The sequence below is a fragment of the Heterodontus francisci genome, chromosome 4 (assembly GCF_036365525.1).
Source record: "Heterodontus francisci isolate sHetFra1 chromosome 4, sHetFra1.hap1, whole genome shotgun sequence".
NCBI classification, from domain to species: Eukaryota; Metazoa; Chordata; class Chondrichthyes; order Heterodontiformes; family Heterodontidae; genus Heterodontus; species Heterodontus francisci.
In genome coordinates this window covers 111,426,539-111,450,319 of record NC_090374.1, presented here as the reverse complement: position 1 = coordinate 111,450,319, position 23,781 = coordinate 111,426,539, and the positions used below count along the sequence as shown (strand labels likewise).

The 23,781-nt window shown below is 43.7% G+C and overlaps 1 protein-coding gene across 1 annotated transcript in view; it reads left to right on the top strand.

Moving 5' to 3' along the window:
* Positions 1–23,781, top strand: part of LOC137369195 (guanine nucleotide-binding protein subunit alpha-14) — a 217,580-nt gene that overhangs the window by 75,506 nt on the left and 118,293 nt on the right. The window contains exon 2 of the mRNA XM_068029995.1: positions 13,047–13,231. Within this exon, the coding sequence (XP_067886096.1) occupies positions 13,047–13,231 (185 nt within the window). The remainder of the gene's footprint in view (positions 1–13,046; positions 13,232–23,781) is intronic.

Genomic DNA, 23,781 nt, shown 5'->3' with positions numbered 1-23,781 from the left:
TTGGGGCTGTTGCACAGTTGGCTCTCCCCTTGCGCCTCTGTCTTTTTTCCTGCCAACTACTAAGTCTCTTCGACTCGCCACAATTTAGCCCTGTCTTTATGGCTGCCCGCCAGCTCTGGCGAATGCTGGCAACTGACTCCCACGACTTGTGATCAATGTCACACGATTTCATGTCGCGTTTGCAGACGTCTTTATAACGGAGACATGGACGGCCGGTGGGTCTGATACCAGTGGCGAGCTCGCTGTACAATGTGTCTTTGGGGATCCTGCCATCTTCCATGCGGCTCACATGGCCAGGGACAGTGATGGAGGCAGAAACCCTTAACTCAGTTAAAATGTACCTGGACATGCACCTGAAGTGCTGTAACCTGGAAGGCTATGGACCAAGTGCTGGAAGGTGGGATTAGATAGGGTGGCTAGTTTTTGTGGCTGGCACGGACACGATGGGCTGAATGGCTTCCTGTGCTGTAATTTTTCCATGGTTCTATGGAGTCGGGAATGTTAGATGTTACAGCTAAGTGAAGAGGGGATCTCTTGCCCTTTCCCTTATTTGACAGTTTATTCCTTTTAAACAGTGGTTTTGCCTACTGCCTGTGTAAATGTTTTACCTTTTACCCTTACTGTGATCGTGAAAGAACCAACTGGACAGGTTTTCTTGAGTTTGAACAAGAAAGAGGTAAATTTATTATACTTAACATTCTAAAAATACTAAAAAAAAAAGCAACCCATTCATGCACACATTCACATGAGAATCTCACACACACAAATAGATTTGGTGGTTGGATTAAAGTCCAGAAAATTGGAACTTAAGTACACAGTCTGCGAGGTGGGTGATCTGGTAGTCCACCAGCTGAAGCTGTATTCTTGGCCTGCTTTGCTCAAAGTTTTCTTGATGGCAGAATTGTAGTTGGCTCTCCTCCCCTGGTCTCTGGCTGTAGCAGTCTATAGGCTTGGAGGGTCCACAGCCCCAGACAGTTTTCAAACTTTTTGTTTTCTGGGGGGAGAGAAGGAGAGAGAGAGAAAGGGAAGCCCACAGCTTTCTCTGCTGCTGCGGTCTCAGTCTCTGCTTGTCTCTTTGTCCAAAGGAAACAAAACCAGTTCCCCTCCGATATTGACAGATGGCCACATGGCTGCTTCAGGTTTTCTGGAACCTTTGAATGAAATTCAAGGTTAGGAATTGGCTCCACATGCCCCAGAATGCCAGTTTACACTCGGGGGTTTACTCTTTCAAGTCAATATGTCAGAATTGCCTTGACTGCAGTGTTAATGAAGCCATTTTAGGTAATTGAATCATTGAGAGCAAGCCATTGTCCTGGCTGGGTTTCTTGTTCGACCTTTGTCTCCAGTTCAAACTCCTGGTATTTCAGATGCAAATTGCAGTGGCCATCTTGGCTGCTAGTTTCTTTTTTAAAAGTTACTGTTGCATTTTTTTTCCATTATAGGTCTAAGTTTCCAACCAATGAAATTAATATTTCTCATTTGTCATATGGGGTTCTCTTGACAGAGTTTAAGAGCGATTTTTGAAAAAAATGGATGCAAGTAATCTGGCAGCTGCCTAAAACGTAGCAAACAGTGATATTTCAGTGCATGAGGCTGCATTTGCATGTGCAAGTATTGTGCCACGTAGTGGTGACGTTATGAGCAAATGCAGCCTTTTTTATATATTTATTTATTGGATGTGAGCATTGTTCATCCCCTAATTGGCCTTGAAAATGTGGTGGTGAGCCACTTTATTAAACCACTGCAGTCCATATGGTGTAGATACACCAACAGTGCTGCTTGGGAGCAAGTTCTGGGATTTTGACCCAGCGACAGTGAAGGGATGGCAATATAGTTCCAAGTTCTCCTTGGAACAAAGGAGATTGAGGGGAGATTTAATAGAAGTGTACAAGATTATCTCAGGCTTAGATAAGTTAGACAAGAAAAAACACTGTTGCCATAAATAAATGGTGCAACAACAAAGGGACACAGGTTGAAAGTTTTGGTGAGATTTGCAGGGGAAATATGAGGAAGCACATTTTTACGCATTGGGTGGTAATATCCTGGAAATTGCTGCCCACAAGGATGGTGGAAGTGGAGATAATCCATGACTTCCAAAGGAAATTGTATGGCCACTCGAAAGAAATAGACTTGCAGGGCTATGGGGATCGAGCCGGGGAGTTGGACTGACTGTATAGCTCCATGGAGAGCTGGCATAGACTCGATGGGCTGAATAGCCTTCTGCACCGTAAATGACTCTGACTGATTAAGTCAGGATGGTATGTGAGTGGGAGGGGAACTTGCCGGTGGGGTGTTTCCGTGCGTCTGGTGTCCTTGTTTTTCTAGGCGGTAGAGGTCGCAGGTTTGACGGGAGCTGTTGAAGGAGCCTTGGCGAGTTGCTGCTATGCATCTTGGAGACGGGGTACACTGCTGCCACTGTGAATTGGTGGTGGAGGGAATGAAATGTTTAAGGTGATGGGTAGGGTGCTGATCACTTTACATCTGCAAATAAAATGTGTTTGCTGAATTGTTAAATGAGTTTGCTACAGATTTTATTGCATTCCTGATTCCCATTAATATATATAGTAGTTTTTGTGCATAAAAATTAATAGTACGCAGGATCACAGAATTGTTTACAGCACAGAAGAAGGCCCATTGTGTCTGTGCCAGCTCCCCAAAAGAGCAGTTTATCTAGTGCCACTCACCGGCCACCTCCGCATAGCCCTGCACATTCTTCCTTTTCAGATAACAATCCAATTCCCTCTTGAATGCCTTAATTGAAGCTGTTTCCACTGCACTCTCGGGCAGTGCATTCCAGATCCTAACCACACACTGCGTGTAAAAGTTTTTCCTCATGTCGTTATTGCTGCTTTTGCCTTAAATCTGTGCCCTCTTGTTTTCGATCCTTCCACCAATGGGTGTTAAGTATTTTAATATTAAACAGGATCTTATTAATATTTATTCAGCACTTAATGACATTTTGCTTTCAGAATGATTTCCAGATATTTGTGACTGTTTTGTGGAGAGGGGAATTTTTTTGGTTATTTACACTTCTAGTTAACTGCTTTACTTGAAATGCTATGTATGTTTCACTTTATAACTGCAAGCAAAAGGGGATACAAACCCTAGCTAAATTGGAGAAGTAATGTGCTTTCCTTTTTGAAGCGTGGTCTTAACAGGATGTGGCAATTACAAACTGATAAGTGTTTATGTAAGTAATGGTGCTGGGGCCTGGATATGTAGTTTAGATCCAGTAAAAGAAGTTCTGACTAGACCAGAGGTAGGTTTGCCATCTGAGAGAATTGTATTGGTTGCTGCTGTTGAGAGTGTTCCCATGCACAGCTTTCCTTTCTGCACTGCTCACCTTTCCTATTGCACATGTCTGGTTTCATGCTGGCTTATTGAGGGGAACAGTGTAATAAAGCTTTACTGTGTTGAACCAAAACATTCAAGTTCAGTCTTTAAATATTGAAAAATTGAGTGAGTCAAAATTAAGTACCTTGAGGTATAAATTTAAGGCTGCATTTTCTGAAAACGCAATCACTTGGTGGCGCAGTACATGCACGTGCACAGTTGCAGCTTCATGCACTGAAACGTCATTGTGATATTTTAGGCAGCTGCCAGGATTAAAGATGGCGTTGCTCAATTTAGCACAAAAAACGAATTAAATTCAATCGCTGCGATCGCACCCCAAACAATATCCCGCTTCTCTTCTCCGGCGCTGCCTCCTGCGCCCATCTGTTCGCTGCTCACTCCAGGCCTCGCTGCTTCATCCCCATCAGCCGCTCGCTCCTGCCTCTTCCCCGCACCCCTCGGCTGCTTCTCCTTCCCGCTCCCCCGGGCTCCTGCTCCCCACTGGGGAAAAAAGAGAGAGAGAGGCAAGTTGGGGATAGACAGTGGAGGAGAGGAGACTGCGAGTGAGAGACTGTGGGGGGAAAGTTGAGTTCCCACCGGGTGATGGGGCTGGTTGACGTTCCAGTACGGCTGCGTGACGTTTTCGCGCACATGCGCCAATTAGTCCTGACAAAAACATAGGCTGCGCATGCACAGCACCTTACTGATAACAACAGACAGTTCTGCACATACGCACAACTGGGAGCGCTCTGAGATCAGCACACCGGATGCATTGTCAGGACTCACTTTGTAAATTAAACTGAAATCGCTGTGATCCACTATTTCAGAACCACAACAGTTTATGTGCATCTTGGCTCTAGTCTGCCAAAAGAAATTATGCTCCTGCAGACTCGCTACCAAGCCTTTGCGTGTGGAGTAAAACTTAAGTTATGATGCGGGGGAGATGGTGTTATAAAGGTAATGTCAGTGAACTAGTAATCCAGAAGCCCAGGCTAAAGCCCCGGGGACACAGTTATAAATCCCACCATGGCAACTGGTGGAAATTAAATTCAGTTAATTTATTAGTTTGCTGTGTTGGATTGAGAACTGGTTTATTTTTTATTTAGAGATACAGCACTGAAACAGGCCCTTCAGCCCACCAAGTCTGTGCTGACCAACAACCACCCATTTATACTAACCCTACAGTAATCCCATATTCCCGACCACATCCCCACAATTCTCCTACCACCTACCTACACGAGGGGCAATTTACAATGGCCAATTTATCTATCAACCTGCAAGTCTTTGGCTGTGGGAGGAAACCGGAGCACCCGGCAGAAACCCACGCAGTCACAGGGAGAACTTGCAAACTCCACACAGGCAGTACCCAGAATCGAACCCGGGTCACTGGAGCTGTGAGGCTGCTGTGAGATTTTGAACTCAGAACGTCATGTGGTCATGGACTGAGAACATCTCCTCTCCTGTCTGGTAGATAAGTCCCCAGGGCCTGATGGGATCTACCCCAGAATACTGAGGGAGGCAAGGGAGGAAATTGCTGGGGCCTTGACAGAAATCTTTGTATCCTCATTGGCTACAGGTGAGGTCCCAGAGGACTGGAGAATAGCCAATGTTGTTCCTTTGTTTAAGAAGGGTAGCAAGGATAATCCAGGAAATTACAAGCCGGTGAGCCTTACGTCAGTGGTAGGGAAATTATTGGAGAGGATTCTTCGGGACAGGATTTACTCCCATTTTGAAACAAATGAACTTATTAGTGAGAGGCAGCATGGTTGTGTGAAGGGTAGGTCATGTCTCACTAACTTGATTGAGTTTTTTGAGGAAGTGACCAAGATGATTGATGAAGGAAGGGCAGTGGATGTTGTCCAGATGGACTTCAGTAAAGCCTTTGACAAGGTCCCTCATGGCAGACTGGTACAAAAGGTGAAGTTAATGGACAGAAAACAGAGAGTCGGAATAAATGGGTCATTTTCGGTTTGGAAGGCTGTGAATATTGGGGTACCGCAAGGATCAGTGCTTGGGATCCAGCTGTTCACAATCTATATCAATGATTTGGTTGTGGGGATTAAATATAATATTTCCAAGTTTGCAGTTGAGACAAAACTAGGTGGAAGTGTGAGTTGAGGAGAATGCAAAGACGGTTCGAGGGGATTTGGAGAGGCTAAGAGTGGGCAGAAATTTGACAGATGGATACAATGTGGCGAAATGTGAGGTTATCCACTTTGGTAGGAAAAACAGAAATGCAGAGTATTTCTTAAATGGTGGGAGGCTGTGAAGTGTTGAATTTCAAAGGGACTTGGGTGTCCTTGTTCATCAGTCACTGAAAGCTAACATGTAGGTACAGCAAGCAATTAAGAACACAAATGGTATATAGGCCTTCATTACAAGAGGATTTGAGTCTCGGAGTAGAGATGTCTTACTGCAATTATATAGAGCCTTGGTGAAACTGCACCTGGAGTACTCTGTGCAGTTTTACTGTCCTTACCTAAGGAATGATATACTTGCCATAGAGGGAGTGCAACGAAGGTTCACCTAACTAATTCCTGGGATGGAGGGATTGTCCTATGAGGAAAGATTAAATAGACTGGGCATTTATTCTCTAGAGTTTAGAAGAATGAGAGGTGATCTCATTCAAACATACAAAATTCTTCCAGGGCTCAACAGGGTTGATGCAGGAAGGATGTTTCCCCTGGCTGGGGAGTCCAGAACCTGGGGAAACTGTCTCAGAATAAGGGTCAGGCCATTTTGGACTGAGATGAGGAATTTCTTCACCTCAGAGGGTGGTAAATCTTTGGAATTCTTTGCCCCAGAGGGCTGTGGAGGCTCAGTCATTGAGTATGTTCAAGTCTAAGATTGATTAGATTTCTATGTATTGAAAACATCAAGGGTTATGGGGACAGTGCAGGAAAACGGTGTTGAGGTAGTTGATCAGCCATGATCTCGTTGAATGGCAGAGTGGGCGTGAAGGGCTGAATGGCCTACTCCTCCTATTTCTTATGTTCTTATGTGTGTTGAACCTTGCTGTGTACAATTTGGCTGCCATATTTGCCTAGAGTGATGGAATTTTAAAATTCAGTACCTCTAAAGTACTTTGGAATATCCCAAGAATGTGATGAAGGACAATAGAAATGTAAATTCTTCTGTCACAAAACCTATAAACATATAACTATTGACTAGTGTTGTAGCACTTGTGCATTAATGCATCATAACTTGTCCATAATCTTTCCTTCCCAAATTATCAGACGACTGATGTAGACTGTTGCACCAATCCAAAATGACCCACCAGATAAGGTAACATGGATGTTGCCAATATGAATTTGCGATGTTTGCACCAAAGGAGTGGATGGAATTGGTGCTTAAATTAGGTTGAGATGTTCTGTTCAGTCAGACTTGAACCACTACTACTAAGATAAAATAGACAAAAAACTGAATATTTAATACATTCAGTTTTAATAAAGAATTTTATAAGAATGTAAAAATACGCAGGGGAAATTTAAGGATTAGGGTCTAAGGATAGAGATTAAGAACTGGCACTACCATAGTCTCAATGAGTTAAATCATGGTCTCCACTTCTATAATTTCTATGGTATTTTATCATTGTTGATATAATATTTAGGACTTGTAATTTTTTTTTTAATCCTTTGCTTCTCTTCTGTAATACATTCTTAAGAGTGCAAAACTTAAACATGAAAAAGTACATGATGGCCAATGATAAACAATGTCTAAATGTTTTATGGGCTAATTTGTAATCAAAAGGGCTGAGGCTATTCCAGGAGAGTCCATTAGTAGGAGTGGGTTTGTTCAATTTTCCCACTACCGATTTTCCAAGATTTTTGTCACTGTTATGCTAGTCAAATATTTGTTGTAATATCTAGAAACGGTTGAAGCACTGGATATAACAAAACCTATGGGCCCTGAAAACAGCCTGGCTAGAGTGCTCAAGACATATGCACATATGAACTTGGAGCAGGCTGTTCAGCCCCTTGAGCCTCCTCTGCCATTCTATAAGATCATGGTTGATCTGTTTGTGGACTCAACTCCACTTTCCTGCCGACTCCTGATTCCCTTTGACTCCCTTGTTTGTCAAGAATTCTGTCTACATCTGCCTTCAAAACATTCAATGACCCTGCCTCTACTGCTCTCCGGGAAAGTGTGTTCCACAGGCTCACGACCCTCAGAAAAAAATTCTCCTCATCTGTTTTAAATGGGAGACCTTTTTATTTTTAAACTGTGCCCCTTAGTTTTAGTCTCTCCCACAAGAGGAAACATCTTTTCAACATCCGTCCAGTCAAGTTTCCTCAGGATCTTTTATGTTTCAATAAGCTGTTCTAGTATAGCTACAGCACTGCCATCTACCTGACAATGTGGAAAATTGCTCAGGTATGTGCTGTCCACGAAAAGTAGGACAAATCCATTTCGGCCAGTAACCACCCTATCAGTCTAATTTCAATCATCAAAGCAATGGAAGGTGCCCTTGAGAATGTTATCAAGCAGCACTTACTCATCAATAATCTGCTTACTGATGCTCAGTTTCGGTTTCACCAGGACCACTCAGCTCCAGACCTCATTACAGCCTTGGTCCAAACATGGACCAAGGAGTTGAATTCCAGAGCTGAGGTGGTGAGAGTGACTGCCCTTGCCATCCAGTCAGCAGTGTGGCATCAAGGAACCCCAGTAAAATTGAAGTCAATGGTATTAAGGGGGAAAGCTCTCCATTGGCTGGAGTCATATCTAGCACAAAAAGATAGTTGTGGTTGTTGGAGGCCAATCATCTGAATCCCAGGATGTTGCCGCAGGCTAGGCCAACCATCTTCAGCTACTTCATCAATGACCTTCCCTCCATTATGAAGTCAGAAGTGGGGAAGTTCCTTGATTGCAGAGTATTCTGTTCCATTCACAACTCTTCATACTGAAGCAGTCTATGTCTGCATGCAGCAAGACCTAGACAACATTCAGGCTTGTGTTGATGTGTAGTGCAACTGTTACTTTGCCTGGCACTGACCATCTCCAACAAGAGAGAATCTAACTATTTCCCTTTAACATTCAGCGGCATTGCCATTGCTGAATTCCCCCACCAAGAACATCCTGGAGGTTACCATTGACCAGAAACTCGACTGAACCAGCCACGTAAATACTGTGGCTACAAGAGCAGGGCAGAGGCTGGGAATTCTGTGGCTAGTAACTCACCTCCTGACTTTTCAAAGTGTGCACACAAAATGTGTACAAGGCAAATGTTAGGAGTGTGATGAAATGCTCCACACTTGCCTGGATGAGTTCAGCTCCGACAGCACTTGAAGTTCGACATCAATCAGGACAAAGCAGTCCACTTGATTAGCATCCTGTCCACCACCTTCACCCCTTCCACCATCGGCACACAGTGGCAGTAGTGTGTACCAGCTACGCGATACATTGCAGCAACTTGCCAAGGCTCCTTCAACAGCACCTTCCAAATCTGTGGCCTCGACCACCTAGAGGGATAAGGGCAACAGACACATGTGAGCACCATCACCTGTAAATTCCTTTCCAAGTCTCTCCATCCTGACTTGGGACTATATTACTGTTGCTGAGTCAAAATCCTGTGTCATGCATGGAAGGAGCTGTGATGAAATAAACAAAGAAATGGAAGAATTATCAAGTTTATAAAGTCAACTGTTAAAACTAAATTGCAAGAACTTGGATACATGAAACTCAGTCAAATTGGAGTAGCAGTAACATGACCCCTCCTGTACTAGGAATGATTGCGTGTGTGCCAACTTACTGTATGGTGAGGTTGCGAATGAGCTCTACTGCAGAGGACTCAGATTAGGATTTTGGAGCATCAGACAGGCGAACACTGATGATGCATGCTGAGATACTGGGTGCATTGGTAGGCCTTCCAGACAGTCTCCTGCCCTGTCATGGAGCATGGAGGAGTTTGGCGCCATCTTGGTGCAGAGCTTGGAACTCATCCTTTCCAGCATGGAAGTGGTGGCCAACTTCATGACAGCACTTGTGCTGCATCTGGTGTCCACTGTCTCAGCTGTCTGTGCTGCAGTGGAAGCTCAGATGTAGGTCACGAGATGCATGCTTACTCGTGTAGATCCATGTAGGCTCTCCTACTGTCATCATGGCTGCGGATTTCAGTGCTCAAAGGGGCATGCAGGCTCTCGTGGTAGTGCAGTAATCTATGCTCCAGCAGATTATTAGGATTGTTGAGGTGCCATCTTGTGGGAGTGTTAGTGACTCAGCAGAGCATGAACTACTGTCCTCTTTCCGGATGATGGCGTTCATGCTCCCGTCAGTGCCCTTATATTTGCAGGCAAGCACAGGCTGCTGCTGTCCATGTCGAAATGGTGCAGTCTGAAACCTGGCTTTCTGGGCCCAGAGTTGTTCAAGGTATCCTGCAAGGCCATTGGGAGCCCCTCTCAGTGAAAGTCAACAGCCTTCCACTAGCCATGCTGTAGCCACTGGGGTAGCACTGTGTGGGAGCATTAGGATAGGCAAAGGCACCAGCAAGGCAGACACTAAGGGAATGCAGAAGGTGAATAGTTCATTTTTGTTATAAGTGGATAGGTTTTTGGATAAAAATGTTATGGTCTGGTTATTGGTGGCTTTTATTGCAGGATCTTGGCCAAGGGGACGCTGCAATGGGGCGGCCATTATGGATGGTAAGATGGAGAATGGTGGAGCCGTAGTGGCGAAGCGCTATTTCCCTTTGGGAAGCGGAGTCTGAGCAGGTATTTTCTGTTTGGAGCGAAGGGGTCATGGTCCTCCTCATTCTCTTGGGCTCTGGATGCCTGGTGGCAATGTCTGCACCCTTATGATGGCTATGTTGTGGAGGACACAGCAGACTGCCATGAACTTGGAAACGTGATCAGGCAAGTTCTGGAGGGCTCTCCCTGAGCTGTCCAGACAGCGGAAACCTTGCTTTAGCTTGCCGACAGTTTGCATTAGGTTTTGGGTTTTTGCATGGCTTTCATTATATACCTGTTGTCCTTGCATGTTTGGGTGGCGGCCGTGGGTCATTAGTTAGGTGTAGAGCGGGTAGTCCTTGTCTCTGATTTACTGGAGGCCTGAAGACTGTGGGCACAGAAAAATGCCTTGAAGGCGAATATTATGCTTTGTACATAGATGCATATCAGCTGCACATTGATGGAATGGTTGCCCTTGTGGTTCCTGTGCCTCTCCCTGTTGACATGGGGGGCTTGCAAGAAGTTGCAGCATTGGGAATCCCACCATTCTGTCAAAGTCACATGGCTTCTCATCCTGCTTCTCCCTGCTTAGAGAGAACGCAGTGTAATAACCTCTCTTCACATATAAAGCCTCTGTCACCTCTGCAGCCTCTGCAACAATGGAAGATGTTCGGTATGCCATCTGCTCCCACTTGGAATGATCTGGTCAGTTAGAAGTTTAACATGACAGTGACCTTTACGGCTATTGGCAGTGTTATCCTTGCTCTGGTGTGAGGCTGCAGGTCTTCGTGAAGGAGGTGACACAGTTCTGTGACCACCTCCTCGCTGAATCTGAATCACCTCCAGCATTGTTCCTGGGTGAGGTGGAGGTAGGAGAAGTGGTCTCTGAAACTTGTGGTGGGTAGGGCCTTCTGTGGAGTGCCCGCCCTTCTCCTCCACCCTCTCTGCAGAACTTCCCCTCTCTGCAGTCTCTGCATGTTCCAGATCCAGAGGCACTGGAACTACAGCCCCCATACATGTTGTAGACTTGGTGTGCACAGGTGACCAAATCCTCTGGCCTCCCTGAATGGATGTACCAGTTCACTAACAGACCTCCAAAAACAAGCTGCAGTACTTCTGCAAACTTTGCCACAGCAGAAGCAAGTCATGGCTGATCATCCAACTCAGGAGCCTGTTCCTGCTTTCGCCCCGTACCCTTTGATCCCTTTAGACCCAAGAGCTATGTCTAACTCCTTCTTGGAAACACACAATGTTTTGGCCTTAACTGCTTTCTGTGGTAGCAAATTCCACAGGCTCACCACTCTCTGGGTGAAGAAATTTCTCCTCATCTCAGTCCTGAAAGGTTTACCCTGTATCCTTAGACTATGACCCCTGGTTCTGGACTCCCCCACCATTGGGAACATCCTTCCTGCATCTACCCTGTCAAGTCCTGTTAGAATTTTATAGGTTTCTATGAGATCCCCTCTCACTCTTCTGAACTCCAGCGAATATAATCCTAACCGACTCAATCTCTCCTCATACGTCAGTCCCACCATCCCAGGAATCAGTCTGGTAAACCTTCGCTGCACTCCCTCTATAGCAAGAACATCCTTCCTCAGATAAGGAGACCAAAACTGCACACAATATTCCAGGTGTGGCCTCACCAAGGCTCTGTATAATTGCAGCAAGACATCCCTGCTCCTGTACTCGAATCCTCTCGCTGTGAAGGCCAACATACCATTTGCCTTTTTTACCGCCTGTTGGACCTGCATGCTTACCTTCAGTGACTGGTGTACGAGAACACCCAGGTCTCGCTGCATATTCCCCTCTCTGTTTGCAGCTGTTCAAATAATCTGCCTTCCTGTTTTTGCTACCAAAGTGGATAACCTCACATTTATCCACATTATACTGCATCTGCCATGCATTAGCCCACTCACTCAACTTGTCCAAATCACCCTGAAGCCTCTCTGCATCCTCCTCACAACTCACCCTGCCACCCAGTTTTGTGTCATTTGCAAATTTGGAGATATTAAATTTAGTTCCCTCATCTAAATCATTAATGTATATTGTGAATAGCTGGGGTCCGAGCACTGATCCCTGCGGTACCCCACTCGTCACTGCCCGCCATTCGGAAAAAGACTCATTTATCCCTACTCTTTGTTTCCTGTCCACCAACCAATTTTCTATCCATCGCAATACACTACCCCCAATCCCATGCGCTTTAATTTTACATGCTAAATGAGTGATGATGGGGTGTTGATAGGTGCTTGATGTGTGAAATTGAAGAAATGTTGAGACAAAGATGAAATTGAAAGTAATTGAAATTAGCTGACTAAATTAGGTATGGTCTCACTTTTTTGCAGTGTAATGTTTGTTTTAGTGCAACTGTTTCTTGTTTACATATGCATGCTACCCCTCTCCAATGTCAGCTGGTAGCGCCCACTGTGTAATTTAGCTGCAAATAGTTTTGAATAATTTACAAGTTAACTTATGTATATTCTATCTCCACTACTGTAACGTGTTAATGATGTCCTGTATCATACCTCACAAATTGATAGATAATTAGTTTCCTGGTGGCAGGCTACAGATAGATTATCAATAGATATCATTGGCATATGGTGACTGATTCCCACAAAATGCATATGTTCTTTAAAAATGAATTTTTATGGGGCTAAATACCAGACAGTAATCTCACTTTGTTGTTCAAATGGTTACTGGGTTAACATGAACCCAGTAACATTGCTCAAGACCTTTTATTTATTATGTGCTAAATGTCTGAGATTCCTCTGGTTTCTTTTCCAGGATCATCATTGAGTAATATTTTCCAGAACATACATAACAATGTGCTTAACTGCATGAGAGAAATTTGTGCTGGAGAATAAAATATTAATGTGCACTTTTGGCACACATTGTTAGTGGGCACTCATTACGTATAGTATGACATGTAACAGCCTCTCCGTGAGAGTGCGGTTATTACAGACAGGTTTTGTGCTGTGGGTTTGAGATGCGTCAATAGGGGATAAGCTTGTCTCCATGTGAACTTATGCCATGTTCTTTGTTTGACTTTAGGTACTGGTGAAAGTGGCAAGAGCACATTCATTAAGCAGATGAGAATCATCCATGGAGATGGCTACTCAGATGAAGACAGGAAAAATTTCACAAAGCTCGTATTTCAGAACATATTCACTGCAATGCAAGCCATGATCAGATCTATGGACACACTCCGGGTACAATACAAGAATGAACAAAACATGGTATTTTTTTTTTGTGTTGTGTGCAAACATATCTTTGAAATATTCACACCCAGCTTGTAATGTATAATCCCTTCTCTTGTGAGCAAAGATTGAGTCAGGTGACCAGTTATTGAAATCATTTTGCTTTTCTTGAAATTAGTGAGGTCCGGCTATTAAAGTCAGTGTAAATTTCTAAAATATGCATTACAAGACTTAAGTATAAAATGTAATTCTCTAAGTATCCCACTTATTTCTTTTAAGTATTTTTCTTGGCATACGTTGTTGACATCACCCCTGTTATTATAAAACAATGTGATCCCCAAATGCCTCCAGCAATACCATGCTGCTGATGAAAGCTGTGAGGAAGATTGGAAGCATACACTGGGAACAGGAAGCCAGCATTCTTAAAGTTTATTGATAAGCTAGATACAAATCAAAAACAACAAAAAATTAGATGAATACTTGTTCACAAGTGAAGTGAGTCTATGATGCTGAGACCAAGAGAATATCTAGCACAGACCTAAAGTTTGTGACATTTGTTGTTTTGGCTTATACAATAAAAAGAATCAATTATATAACCTCTTTCTTGAAGGAGACCTAACAGAAGATGGTATGTTTTTAAGAACACTCATGAGTTGCATTTATGTGTGATTTTGACACCATAGCGATGAATTTAGCAGAAGTGTTTTTTACATAACCACAGTGCCAAAAGAGCTTTTATGGTTTTGCAGTCGAGTTTTTCACAGAATACTGGGCTTAGATGGAAGATGCAATAATAAGACTCTTACAGAATTGCATTTTTATTGAACAAAACCCATGCTACTGACACTGGCTGCAGACTTGCAGGTTCCTGACGATTGCCAGCAACCCCAAAATAGACTTGGCATATTTGTGAAGATGGTCACGGGGAGGATCCAGCTTTTTTTGAAATGGCTTCCTAGCTACCACTTTTTGTATTATTCGGTAGTTCATTCATTGCTTGGGGTATATGGATAGGATCACACTTGTTGACTGCACTTTATTCACAAAATTATTTTCACAACTGTCAGCTCACTACTTTTCTGTCATTCTTTCACCTTTTCAAAGAAACAAAATCTGCTTCATTGTTGTAATACAGACAGGTAATAAGGGGTGCGGGTGGTTCCCACTGTTCACCTCCCAACTGACTGCAGTAGTATTTTGTTTAAAATGATGAGTTAGCCTCAGTGTTTACTTGCCAAATAAACAGAAAGTGACCGGTTTTCTTGTAGGTTTATGACAGAAGATTAACTATTTATTGAACAATATTCATTCCCTGAAATGTTCTTGCACACTTGCACACATTCACTGTTGAGAAGATATATAGAAGGTAAAGGGTAAGAGGTCAAGGTTCAAGGTGTGGTTGGTGTTTGTGGTTTCTGGTTAACCTGTTGAACCTTCTAAGTTTGTCAGTCTCTTTAAAGATGCAGGCCTGGGTGTTTGTAGTCTTGAACTAGTTGAGGCATTGTAGATTTTTGGTTAAGATTTCAGACTGGAACTGGCAGTCACTTTCAGTTAGTTCTCTGCAGCATGTTGAAGTGCAGAATTAGCAGCAAGGCTGCTTCTTGTTTAGGCTGGACTTTTCCACAGCCCTTGGCTTGATTGCCTTCTCTGTGATGTTGCTGTGATCTCTCCATCTCTCTTCAGAGGGTTATCTTTTAAGGTACAATACATCATATTAGCGTATCTGGTACCTGACAGATGGTCATCACCCCTGGTGTAACCACACAACCGACTCGGATGTGGAATCCGTGGCCATCCAGTAATGTCTGAATGAGTATCATTCTGTTATGATGTGTCTACTTCACACCTCCTTTGTCTCAGATGAAATCCATTCAATTTCGGAATGTCTCTTGATGGTTTCAGGATAGGTGTAGTCGACACTCTTAGTCTGGAATGTATCCCTTTGCCTTTTTGAGACATACAGTTTTTGTATACACAGGCCATGTCATCTGACCTTCGGCGACCATCATATACAACACACTGTCCACTTTTTTGAAGGAAAAGTTAATTCAAAGATTCCACATTAAATAAAGTTCGTATCTCAATAGTAAAAATATGATCGGTCTTTGCTGGGCATGACAGTTCCCATCCCTCATAGATCAGACATGATCTCGTTGAATTGGTAGAACAGGCTCGAAGGGCTAAATGGCAGCCTCCTGTTCCTATGTTCCTGATGGAATTCATTAATTTCACAGAATGCATATACATGTTAGTCAGTGTTTCATGCTGGCAGTTAGTATTTTGATGGCCTTGTTGATGTGTCAGCATTTCCTCATCGAATCAATGGAATTGGACCCAGCGTGCATCCCTGTCTCTGAATCTGATGGCTAGTGCACTGGACAGGTCATGTCCCTCTTTAAGCTACTCCCTATGCTACTGGCATAGATTGCTGGCTTGGTATGCTGGAGATGGGAACTCATGCCTCTTGTTTGAAATATTTCAGTTAAATTATCAGTTAAAATTAGTCTGTTGCAAGAGTGCTCAACCTTCTGAGCTCTGGGTGGGATACTTGTGATGCAGATAGAGTGTGTGCAATGTATGATTAACTTGCATTGAGTTGGGCAGAATCATGTTGAAATGCTATTTATTTGAATTTCCTGGAATTCTTTTGCCATGCTATTTATGCTTCCTCTGCTTATCTCACTCTCGCTCTTCTCCCACTTCGCTTCAGTTTCTTTCCTCCTTCATTTCAGTGTCTATCTTCTCTCTGTCAATTCAATTTCTATTCTCTTTCACTTATTAATTCCCTTTTTCTCCTACTTCATGCCAGTTTTCTTGTCCACCCTTTTTACTTCAATCTTATTCTTTCTTGCTTCTTTCACTTGTGTGTATTTCTCTGTGTCCCTTCCTGCACCAGGGTGAATCTTTCTTTCCCTTTATCTCTCTAATCCTTCATCTCCATTTCCCCTCTGATCTTTCACTTCAGTGTATTTCTCCCCCCTCTCACTTCACTCTCTCCTCCACTAAAATCTTTCTCTCCACTTTTTTTAAACTTTGGTCTCTTAATCCTGCTCTTGCTACTTTAGTTTATCTCCTCTCCTCCACTTTACTCTCCTTATGTTTCACCCTGTATCTCTCATTATTCACTTCTGTATATGACCACTTCTGCCAGTTCAATGTCTCTTTTTCTCTCTCCATGTTTTTCCCTCACTTAAATGTCTCTCTCTGTCCTTTCACATATTAATATATCTGTGTTTCTGCTGTTTTTACTTTTCAATTTTCTCATTCACTTTCTTAGTATTTTCTTACCTCTCTTTCCTGTTTATTTCTGTAACTGTGGATGGGAAGAGGTAGCCACAGCAAGCCTCCGAGGAGTGGGCAGATTAGGAGTAACTTCCTTGGCCACAGTGTTTAGGATATGGGAGAAAGGAATACTACAGATGCAGACATGTGCAAGGGATGGAGTCTAAGAGGTTCTGTTTGGTGGCTTTTGGTGCGGGAGTGACTCGGTGTGCTGGCACCCTCACATTCAGCTTTGAGCGTGTGATCTGTCCACTTGCAAAGTAGAGAAGGTGAAAACACCTAAAGTGATGTCAGCACGAGGAAAGGAGCTGATTGGTGTTTCGATGTTTTTGTCCAGATCGTGTCTATTTCTGGTAAATATAGATAGAAGTCTTTAAAATACTTACAACAGACTAAAAACTAGATATAAGTAATATAAATAATCTAGACTAAGATATGGCAGAGCAGTTTGGACTGCAGGATGGGGGAGTTTGTGGGCAGTGAGACTGTCCCGTGCAAAGACATCTACAGTAGACATCTTTGTCGCTAATCTTTTCAGTTTATAGTTATTGTGTGAGTTGGAGACTCTCTGAAACATAAGGGAGAGGGGGCAGTACCTGGACAGTTTTCTGCAGATTATGGTTACACCTCGTAGAAAGGCACAGATTTAGAATGGGGTTGGTGTGAAAAATGGTGTACAGGGTATAGGGAACTCAGGTGAGATAGAGAATGAAGAACTACAGAAACTGATCCTATCCAACAGGTACAATGTACTTGATACGTGTGAGGTAACAATAAAGACTGTCAGAAGGACTTAGAGAATGTGAATCGTGGCACCTTGGAACAGGAGGCTGTCCAAAGGGAGGAGGAGGCGAAGCCTAATGTGATAGTTGTAGGGATTCAATACTTAGGGGGACAGATAACATCTTCTGTAGCCAGGATCAAGAATCCCACATAGTTTGATGCGTGCTTGGTGCCAGGGTAAGGGTCATCTTGAACTGACTTGAAAGGATATTGGAGGGGAAGAATCGAGAGTCATTGTGGTCCGTGTTGGGATAAACAACATAGGAAAGAGGTCTTGTTTGGGAGTTCCAGGTAGGAATTGCATTTAAGTACAGGATCTCGGGGTTATAATCTCTGGATTTTTACCTGAGCCACGTGCAAATTGGCATAGGGATAAAAAGGTTAGGGAAGTGAACATGAGGCTGAAAGATTAGTGCGGGAAAGAGGGGTTCTATTTCATTGGACAATGGCAGCAGTGCTGGGACAGGCAGGAACTGTACCGTTGAGTGAAACTGGGCTGGGGCTAGGGTCCTCGTGGAAAGGATAAATAGGGCAGCCACAAGGACTTTAAACTAGTTGGTAGGATGGGAAGGCTCAGGTGAAAGAGGATGTATAGATAATAGTTGAAAAACAAACTGAAGGGAAGAGAGCAGTGTAACATTCAGAAATTGTGCTTGGGCATTGCAGGTAAAGGGAAAGCTAAAATATGTAAAATAATTAAACTAGGAGAGAAATAGGAAGCTTGTGAGCAAAACATTGGAGCAGAAGGGCAAATTAGCATGTGTATTTTATTTTATTTAGAAATACAGCACTGAAACAGGCCCTTCGGCCCACCGAGTCTGTGCCGACCAACAACCATCCATTTATACTAACCCTACAGTAATCCCATATTCCCTACCACCTACCTACACTAGGGGCAATTTACAATGGCGAATTTACCTATCACCTGCAAGTCTTTGGCAGTGGGAGGAAACCGGAGCACCCGACGAAAACCCACAGGGAGAACTTGCAAACTCCACACAGGCAGCACCCAGAATGGAACCCGGGTCCCTGGAGCTGTGAGGCTGCGGTGCTAACCACTGCACCACTGTGCCGCCCAACAAGCACTCTTTATACAAATACAGAGTATAAGGAATGAATTGAATGAATTGCAGGAGCAAATTCAACTTGGAGGGTATGACGTGGTAGCCATTACAGAGACAGGACTGCAAGACGGTCAGCACTGGGAACTAAATATACCAGATTATAAGGTCTACAGGAAAGATAGGAAACATGGTAGAGGGGGAGGGGTAGCCTTAATGATTAAGAATGAAATCACTTCAATAATAAGAGAGGATATAATGAGGCAAGCAGAGAGTGGAGAATTTGTAGGTAGAATCAAAAAATAGCAAAGTAAATATATTAAGTTGGGATAAGTAGACTAGCACATATCAGAAAGGTAGTGAATTTCTTGAGTGTGTCTGGGATATCTTTCTGAAACAATGGGGGGAATTTTATGCTCTCCCCGCCCCCCCCGTGGCAGGTTTGGTTCTGGGGGGAGCATAAAATCAGGTGGAATGGTGGCAGGTTGGGGTAGTGGTATGGGGTCTCCTGCCTCTGCCAAAATTTAGTCTGGGATGGGAAGGCCTGTGAACGGCATTCCTGCTTGCTGCCAATTGAGGCCTTTAACTGGGCAATTAATCCCAATTAAGGGCCTCTTCCCACCTCAGATGCAATTAGCCATGCGGCAGGCAGCCCTGTTGCTGCACAGGAAGCACAGCACCGCACAGACTGCTTCCCAGCTCCGGAGGGGATCCCTCAAGGGACCCGGCAGCAGGAAGTGGGGCCGCTGAGAGCCACCCTCCCACCCTTGCTGCTGATCCTGCTCTCTCTTTCCCCTGTCCCCCACAAGACCCCTCCTGCCCTGACCAACCTGTAGCCTGGGTCCAGCGACACCCCTTGGCCTCTGTTAGGTGCTTCTCCAGCAGCTGCCACTGCCTCTGCTGTGGTGCTGCAGCTGCCGGTCTCTGATTGGCCGGCAGCTCTCCAAGGACAGGACTTCAGGTAATGGGGTCCTTAATCCTGTGGACAGCTCACCACTTTCCATTTAAGTGCCTGTTTGGCACTAGATTCGGTGGGTCTTCCAGAGAAAAGGCAACGCAGGAATCTCGGCAATGCTTTTTCTGGATGTCGAGACCCCCGCCTCCAGAATAAAATCCCGAACAATGTGTCCTCAAGCCAATTAGAGGGGCAGATCATCTTAGATTTAGTAATGAACCACATTTAGCTAACAACCTAATGTGATCATAATATGGTCGTGTTCAACGTCTGGTTCGAAATGGAGACGTGAAACAGCTACTAAGATTTTAGATTTCGGCAAGGCTGACTTGAGATGAAGACTGTCCACAGTAAACTGGACAAATCCGTTTCTGGGTAAAACAACAGAAGATCATTGAGAGGTGTTCAAAAAAGAATTTAATGTAATACCGAATCAGTTTATACCTACAAAGGGCAAGAGTTCTACTTCCAAATAAGACAGCTATGGGCGACTGAAAAGGTAAGAGACAACAAGACAAAAGGGAAAAAAAGCATATAAAAATGCAAAAAATAGCAGCAATCCTGGCAAATGGAAAAGATATAAAAAGTGGCAAAGCGTGATAAAGCAGACAGTAAGAGTCACAAAAGAGGATGAGAACCAACTTACGAGGGATATCAAAATCAACACAAAAATTATAATTATATTGGGGAAAAAGAGGGTGGTCAGGAGCAATCTGGGCCTCTTAAAAACTGATCATGGTGATGTCAATGAAAATAAAGAAATTGCAGACATGCTGAATAATTACTTTGCTTCGATATTTGCAGTAGAGTACGAGGTTAGCATGTCGGAAATCCCAGGGAAGTGAATAGTGAATCAGGAGTAGTACTCAACAGCCGGAATTTTACATTGGGCGGGAGGCAAGACCGCCCCCACCAGGCCTGGGGTGCCACGCCAGGATTTTACGCTCCCCGGGCCCTTAATTGGACTTGGGCGGGATTTCCACCTCTCTGAGGCAGGACGTTCTGCCTCCAAGAGCTGCTGGTCAATCAGCAGGCTGGCAGCTTTCAGTCCCAGCAGCACTAAGTGAGCGGTGGCCACTGCTGGGACTGCATCCAGCCACAGCAGGATCGTGAACATCAGCCCTGGAACAGAGTTAAGTTTGTGGGGCCTCGCCGGGGACAATCAGCCGTGCCCCGGTGAGGCAAGGAGGGGTCGGTTGGGGATGGGGGGGACTTTATTTTAGTGGGGGACACTTCAGGGGAGCCTTCCATTGGGCACAGGGTACCCGATCAGGAGGGCCCCTCCAGCCCGCAAGGAGGCTGCCTTTCTGTGAGGCCTAATGCGCCCGTCGGCCTCTGATTAAAAATACCAGTGGTGGCAGGAGGAGGCCCTTAAGTGGCATTGGGAACGGCACCCCCCACCCCTCGTCTCCCACTCTGTTTTACGGCCCCCCAGCCCTGCCACCAGCCCGCTTCTGTCGGCGGAAACGTAAAATTCCGGCCAATAAAATTAATGAAAGCAAGATAACTAATTGAAAAATTAATGATGCTGAAGTGTGACAAATCTCCAGGACCTGATGGTTTCCATCCCAGGGTTAAAAGAGGTAGTCGGGAACATTGCACATGCTCTAACCATAAACTTCCAAAGTTCTCTTGATACAGGAACTGTTGCTTTTAGATTGGAAAATTGCCCATGACACTCCACTGTTTAAGAAAGGTGAGAGAGGGAAATTATAATCCAGTTAGCCTAACATCTGTTGTCAGGAAGTTGCTAGAGTCTATAATTAAGGATGCAATGAACAAACACCTTGAAAATTTTCAGCTGATCAGAGAGTGCCAGCATGGATTTGTAAAGGGTAGTAGGTCATGCCTGGTGAATCTGATGGAATTTTTTGAAGAGTTAACTGAAGTATTGGACAAGGAAATATTGGGATTGATAGATTTTTGTTAGCCAAAAGTATTAAGCGATATGTGGCAAAAGCAGGTATGTGGAGTTAGGTTGCATGTCAGCCATGATTTCAGTGAATGGCAGACAGGCTAGAGGGGCTAAATGGCCTACTCCTGTTCCCATGTTTCTCAGGTAGGCTATCTGATTTTCTGCTCTCAGTCTACAATAGAGCCGCAGGTAGGTGAGGTAAACTTTAAAAACAAGTATTCACTTCTGGGAAGAACAGCTGGCACAAGCAGCTAATCATTTTAAAAATCACAGATCATATTGATGCTTTTCTCAACAGGAATGCACTGGATTGATATGTACCTCTGACTCCCAGTAACGCTGCTGTACTCCTTCAACTTGAACCTGGCTCAGAAGTCTGCAACACTGCAGGTTCACACTGAAGGAAGAGAGCAGAGCAGTGGTGTTGACTGCAGGAGGCTCAAGCCAATTCATTGAATTTCTGCTGGGAAAGTTGGTAGCACTTCTGAAATATTTACAATTTCCAGAACCCCACTGAAGGTCCCCTGTTTCTGATCCATGAATGGAAGTTGAAGCTCTGCAGGATGGACAAGATTAACAAGTGTTAAATTTGGCTTGTGGTTTGGGTGTTTCCTATACCAATTGATATTTTTCTGAGGTTTTGAAACTATGATGAAGTGAGAGAGGATCTATACTTTCTCCTGTGCTTCTGCATGGATGAATATATGGCTCCCTTCTGTAAGAATTTGGTCAACATAGGCTTCTCTGCCAGTGCGCAACTTTGTTTATGTAGTAATATTTATACTGTACAGTGTCTTCATGTTGAGATGTCTGTTTCACACACAATTCACTATTTCTAGGGCACAGTTATTGTTACAGTAGTCATTCTGACTTAATGTCCACAAATAGCAGTGAGATGACCGACTAGTTAAAGATTTTTTTTTTATCTGTTTACAAATAGCATAAATTCTAGGTTTGTAATGCTGGAATGAAAATGAATGCAACTCCTCTTGTATATTAAATTATGTTTTTAATATCTACTTACTATAAATCAGATTTGAACCTCTACAGCGTTTTGCTTTGGGCCCCTCATCACGAGTGTCAAATAGCTGCACAATTGTCTATTTTTTATTTATTGCAAGAATAGACAAAGCAACAGTCAAACACTGGATTTCTACCTTAATACTTTGTATATTGTTTTTTCAAATTATTTCTTCTGTTCTCTTCCCCTCCCACTGAAAGTTCAATGGATCACCTATTTGTTGTCCCTTGGTGATATGAATCACAGATATGGGGTCAGCTTCCCATGTAGGCTGATGACACCTAGCGCTACCTCTTAAACACCTTTCCACCTCTCGTCTCCATCCCTCCACTATCTCTGTGCTGTCACACTACTTTCCTGATATTCTTTGTGAGCTGCTATTTCTTTCAGCTAAATAATGAGAAGGCAAAGGTCGTTGTTTTTGACCCCCATCACAAACTCCATATCTTTACAAATGGTACCAACTCTCTCCATAACCACTCACAGGCTGAACCAAATTGTTTGTAATCTTGGCACCCTGCTTGACACTGAGCTGCACTTCCAAACCCATATCTAACATATGACAAAGATGGTCTATTGCCAGCTATATAGCAATACCTGCTCCTGCCCTAAGACCCACCTATCACCTAAACTCTAAATTTTGCCTTTGGCACTTCCAAACTCAACTATTTCAATGCTGTACTGGTAGACCCTAACACCCTCTGCTTAGTTCAGCTTATCCAGAACTCTGCTGGCTGCATCCTGTCTGGCACCCAGTGCTGCTCAACCATCACATGTGCTTTTGTTGACCTGCATTGGCTCCTACTACCCCAATTTAAATTTTTACCTTCATGGCCACATCGTTCCTATCGCTAACATCCTTTAGCTCTACAACACCCCAACACCCTGCCCTGAAATCTGAGTTCCACTGACTCTGGCCTATTGTACATCTCCCCAATCCTTTCAGCCATTTAAATCCCATATTCTAGAATTCCGTTGCAAAATCTCTGTCTTTCCACTGCCCCTCTCTCCTCCCCCCTCCCCCCCCCCCCCCCCCCAACCCAATTCTTCTTTCAAGATCCTCCTTAAAATCCGTCTCTTTGACAAAACTTTTGGTCACCCCTCCAAATATCTATTCCTCTGGATCACCTTAGAATATTGCTCCAGATCACTATGTCGATGCAAGTTGTTTGGCTTGAGTGGATTAGTGCAAATAATATAAAATTGCATATCTATTCATCTATAATCAAGTCTTTTGAAAAGTTATCAAATATATTTTTATATATATTCACATAAAATAAATACTGAATTCCCCTTGATTTTCTGAATTTGGCAGTGAAAATCAGTTCCTGAGATGTGCATGTATCACATTCATGGTTTCATGTGTGTTTCATGCTCTAGGCCGGTATAGCATGCAGCATACAGTGTGTAAGTGAAAATATTGCAAATACGATATATACACTGTTTGTGACTTGAATTTCAGTTTTGACGACAAAATCTGGGAATTTATGGTGAAAATTGATGAAAGCTGCCTTTAATGATCCTCACTTGTGTGCACTACTTGGAAAAGTGATCTCTTCACCAAAAAGCAAG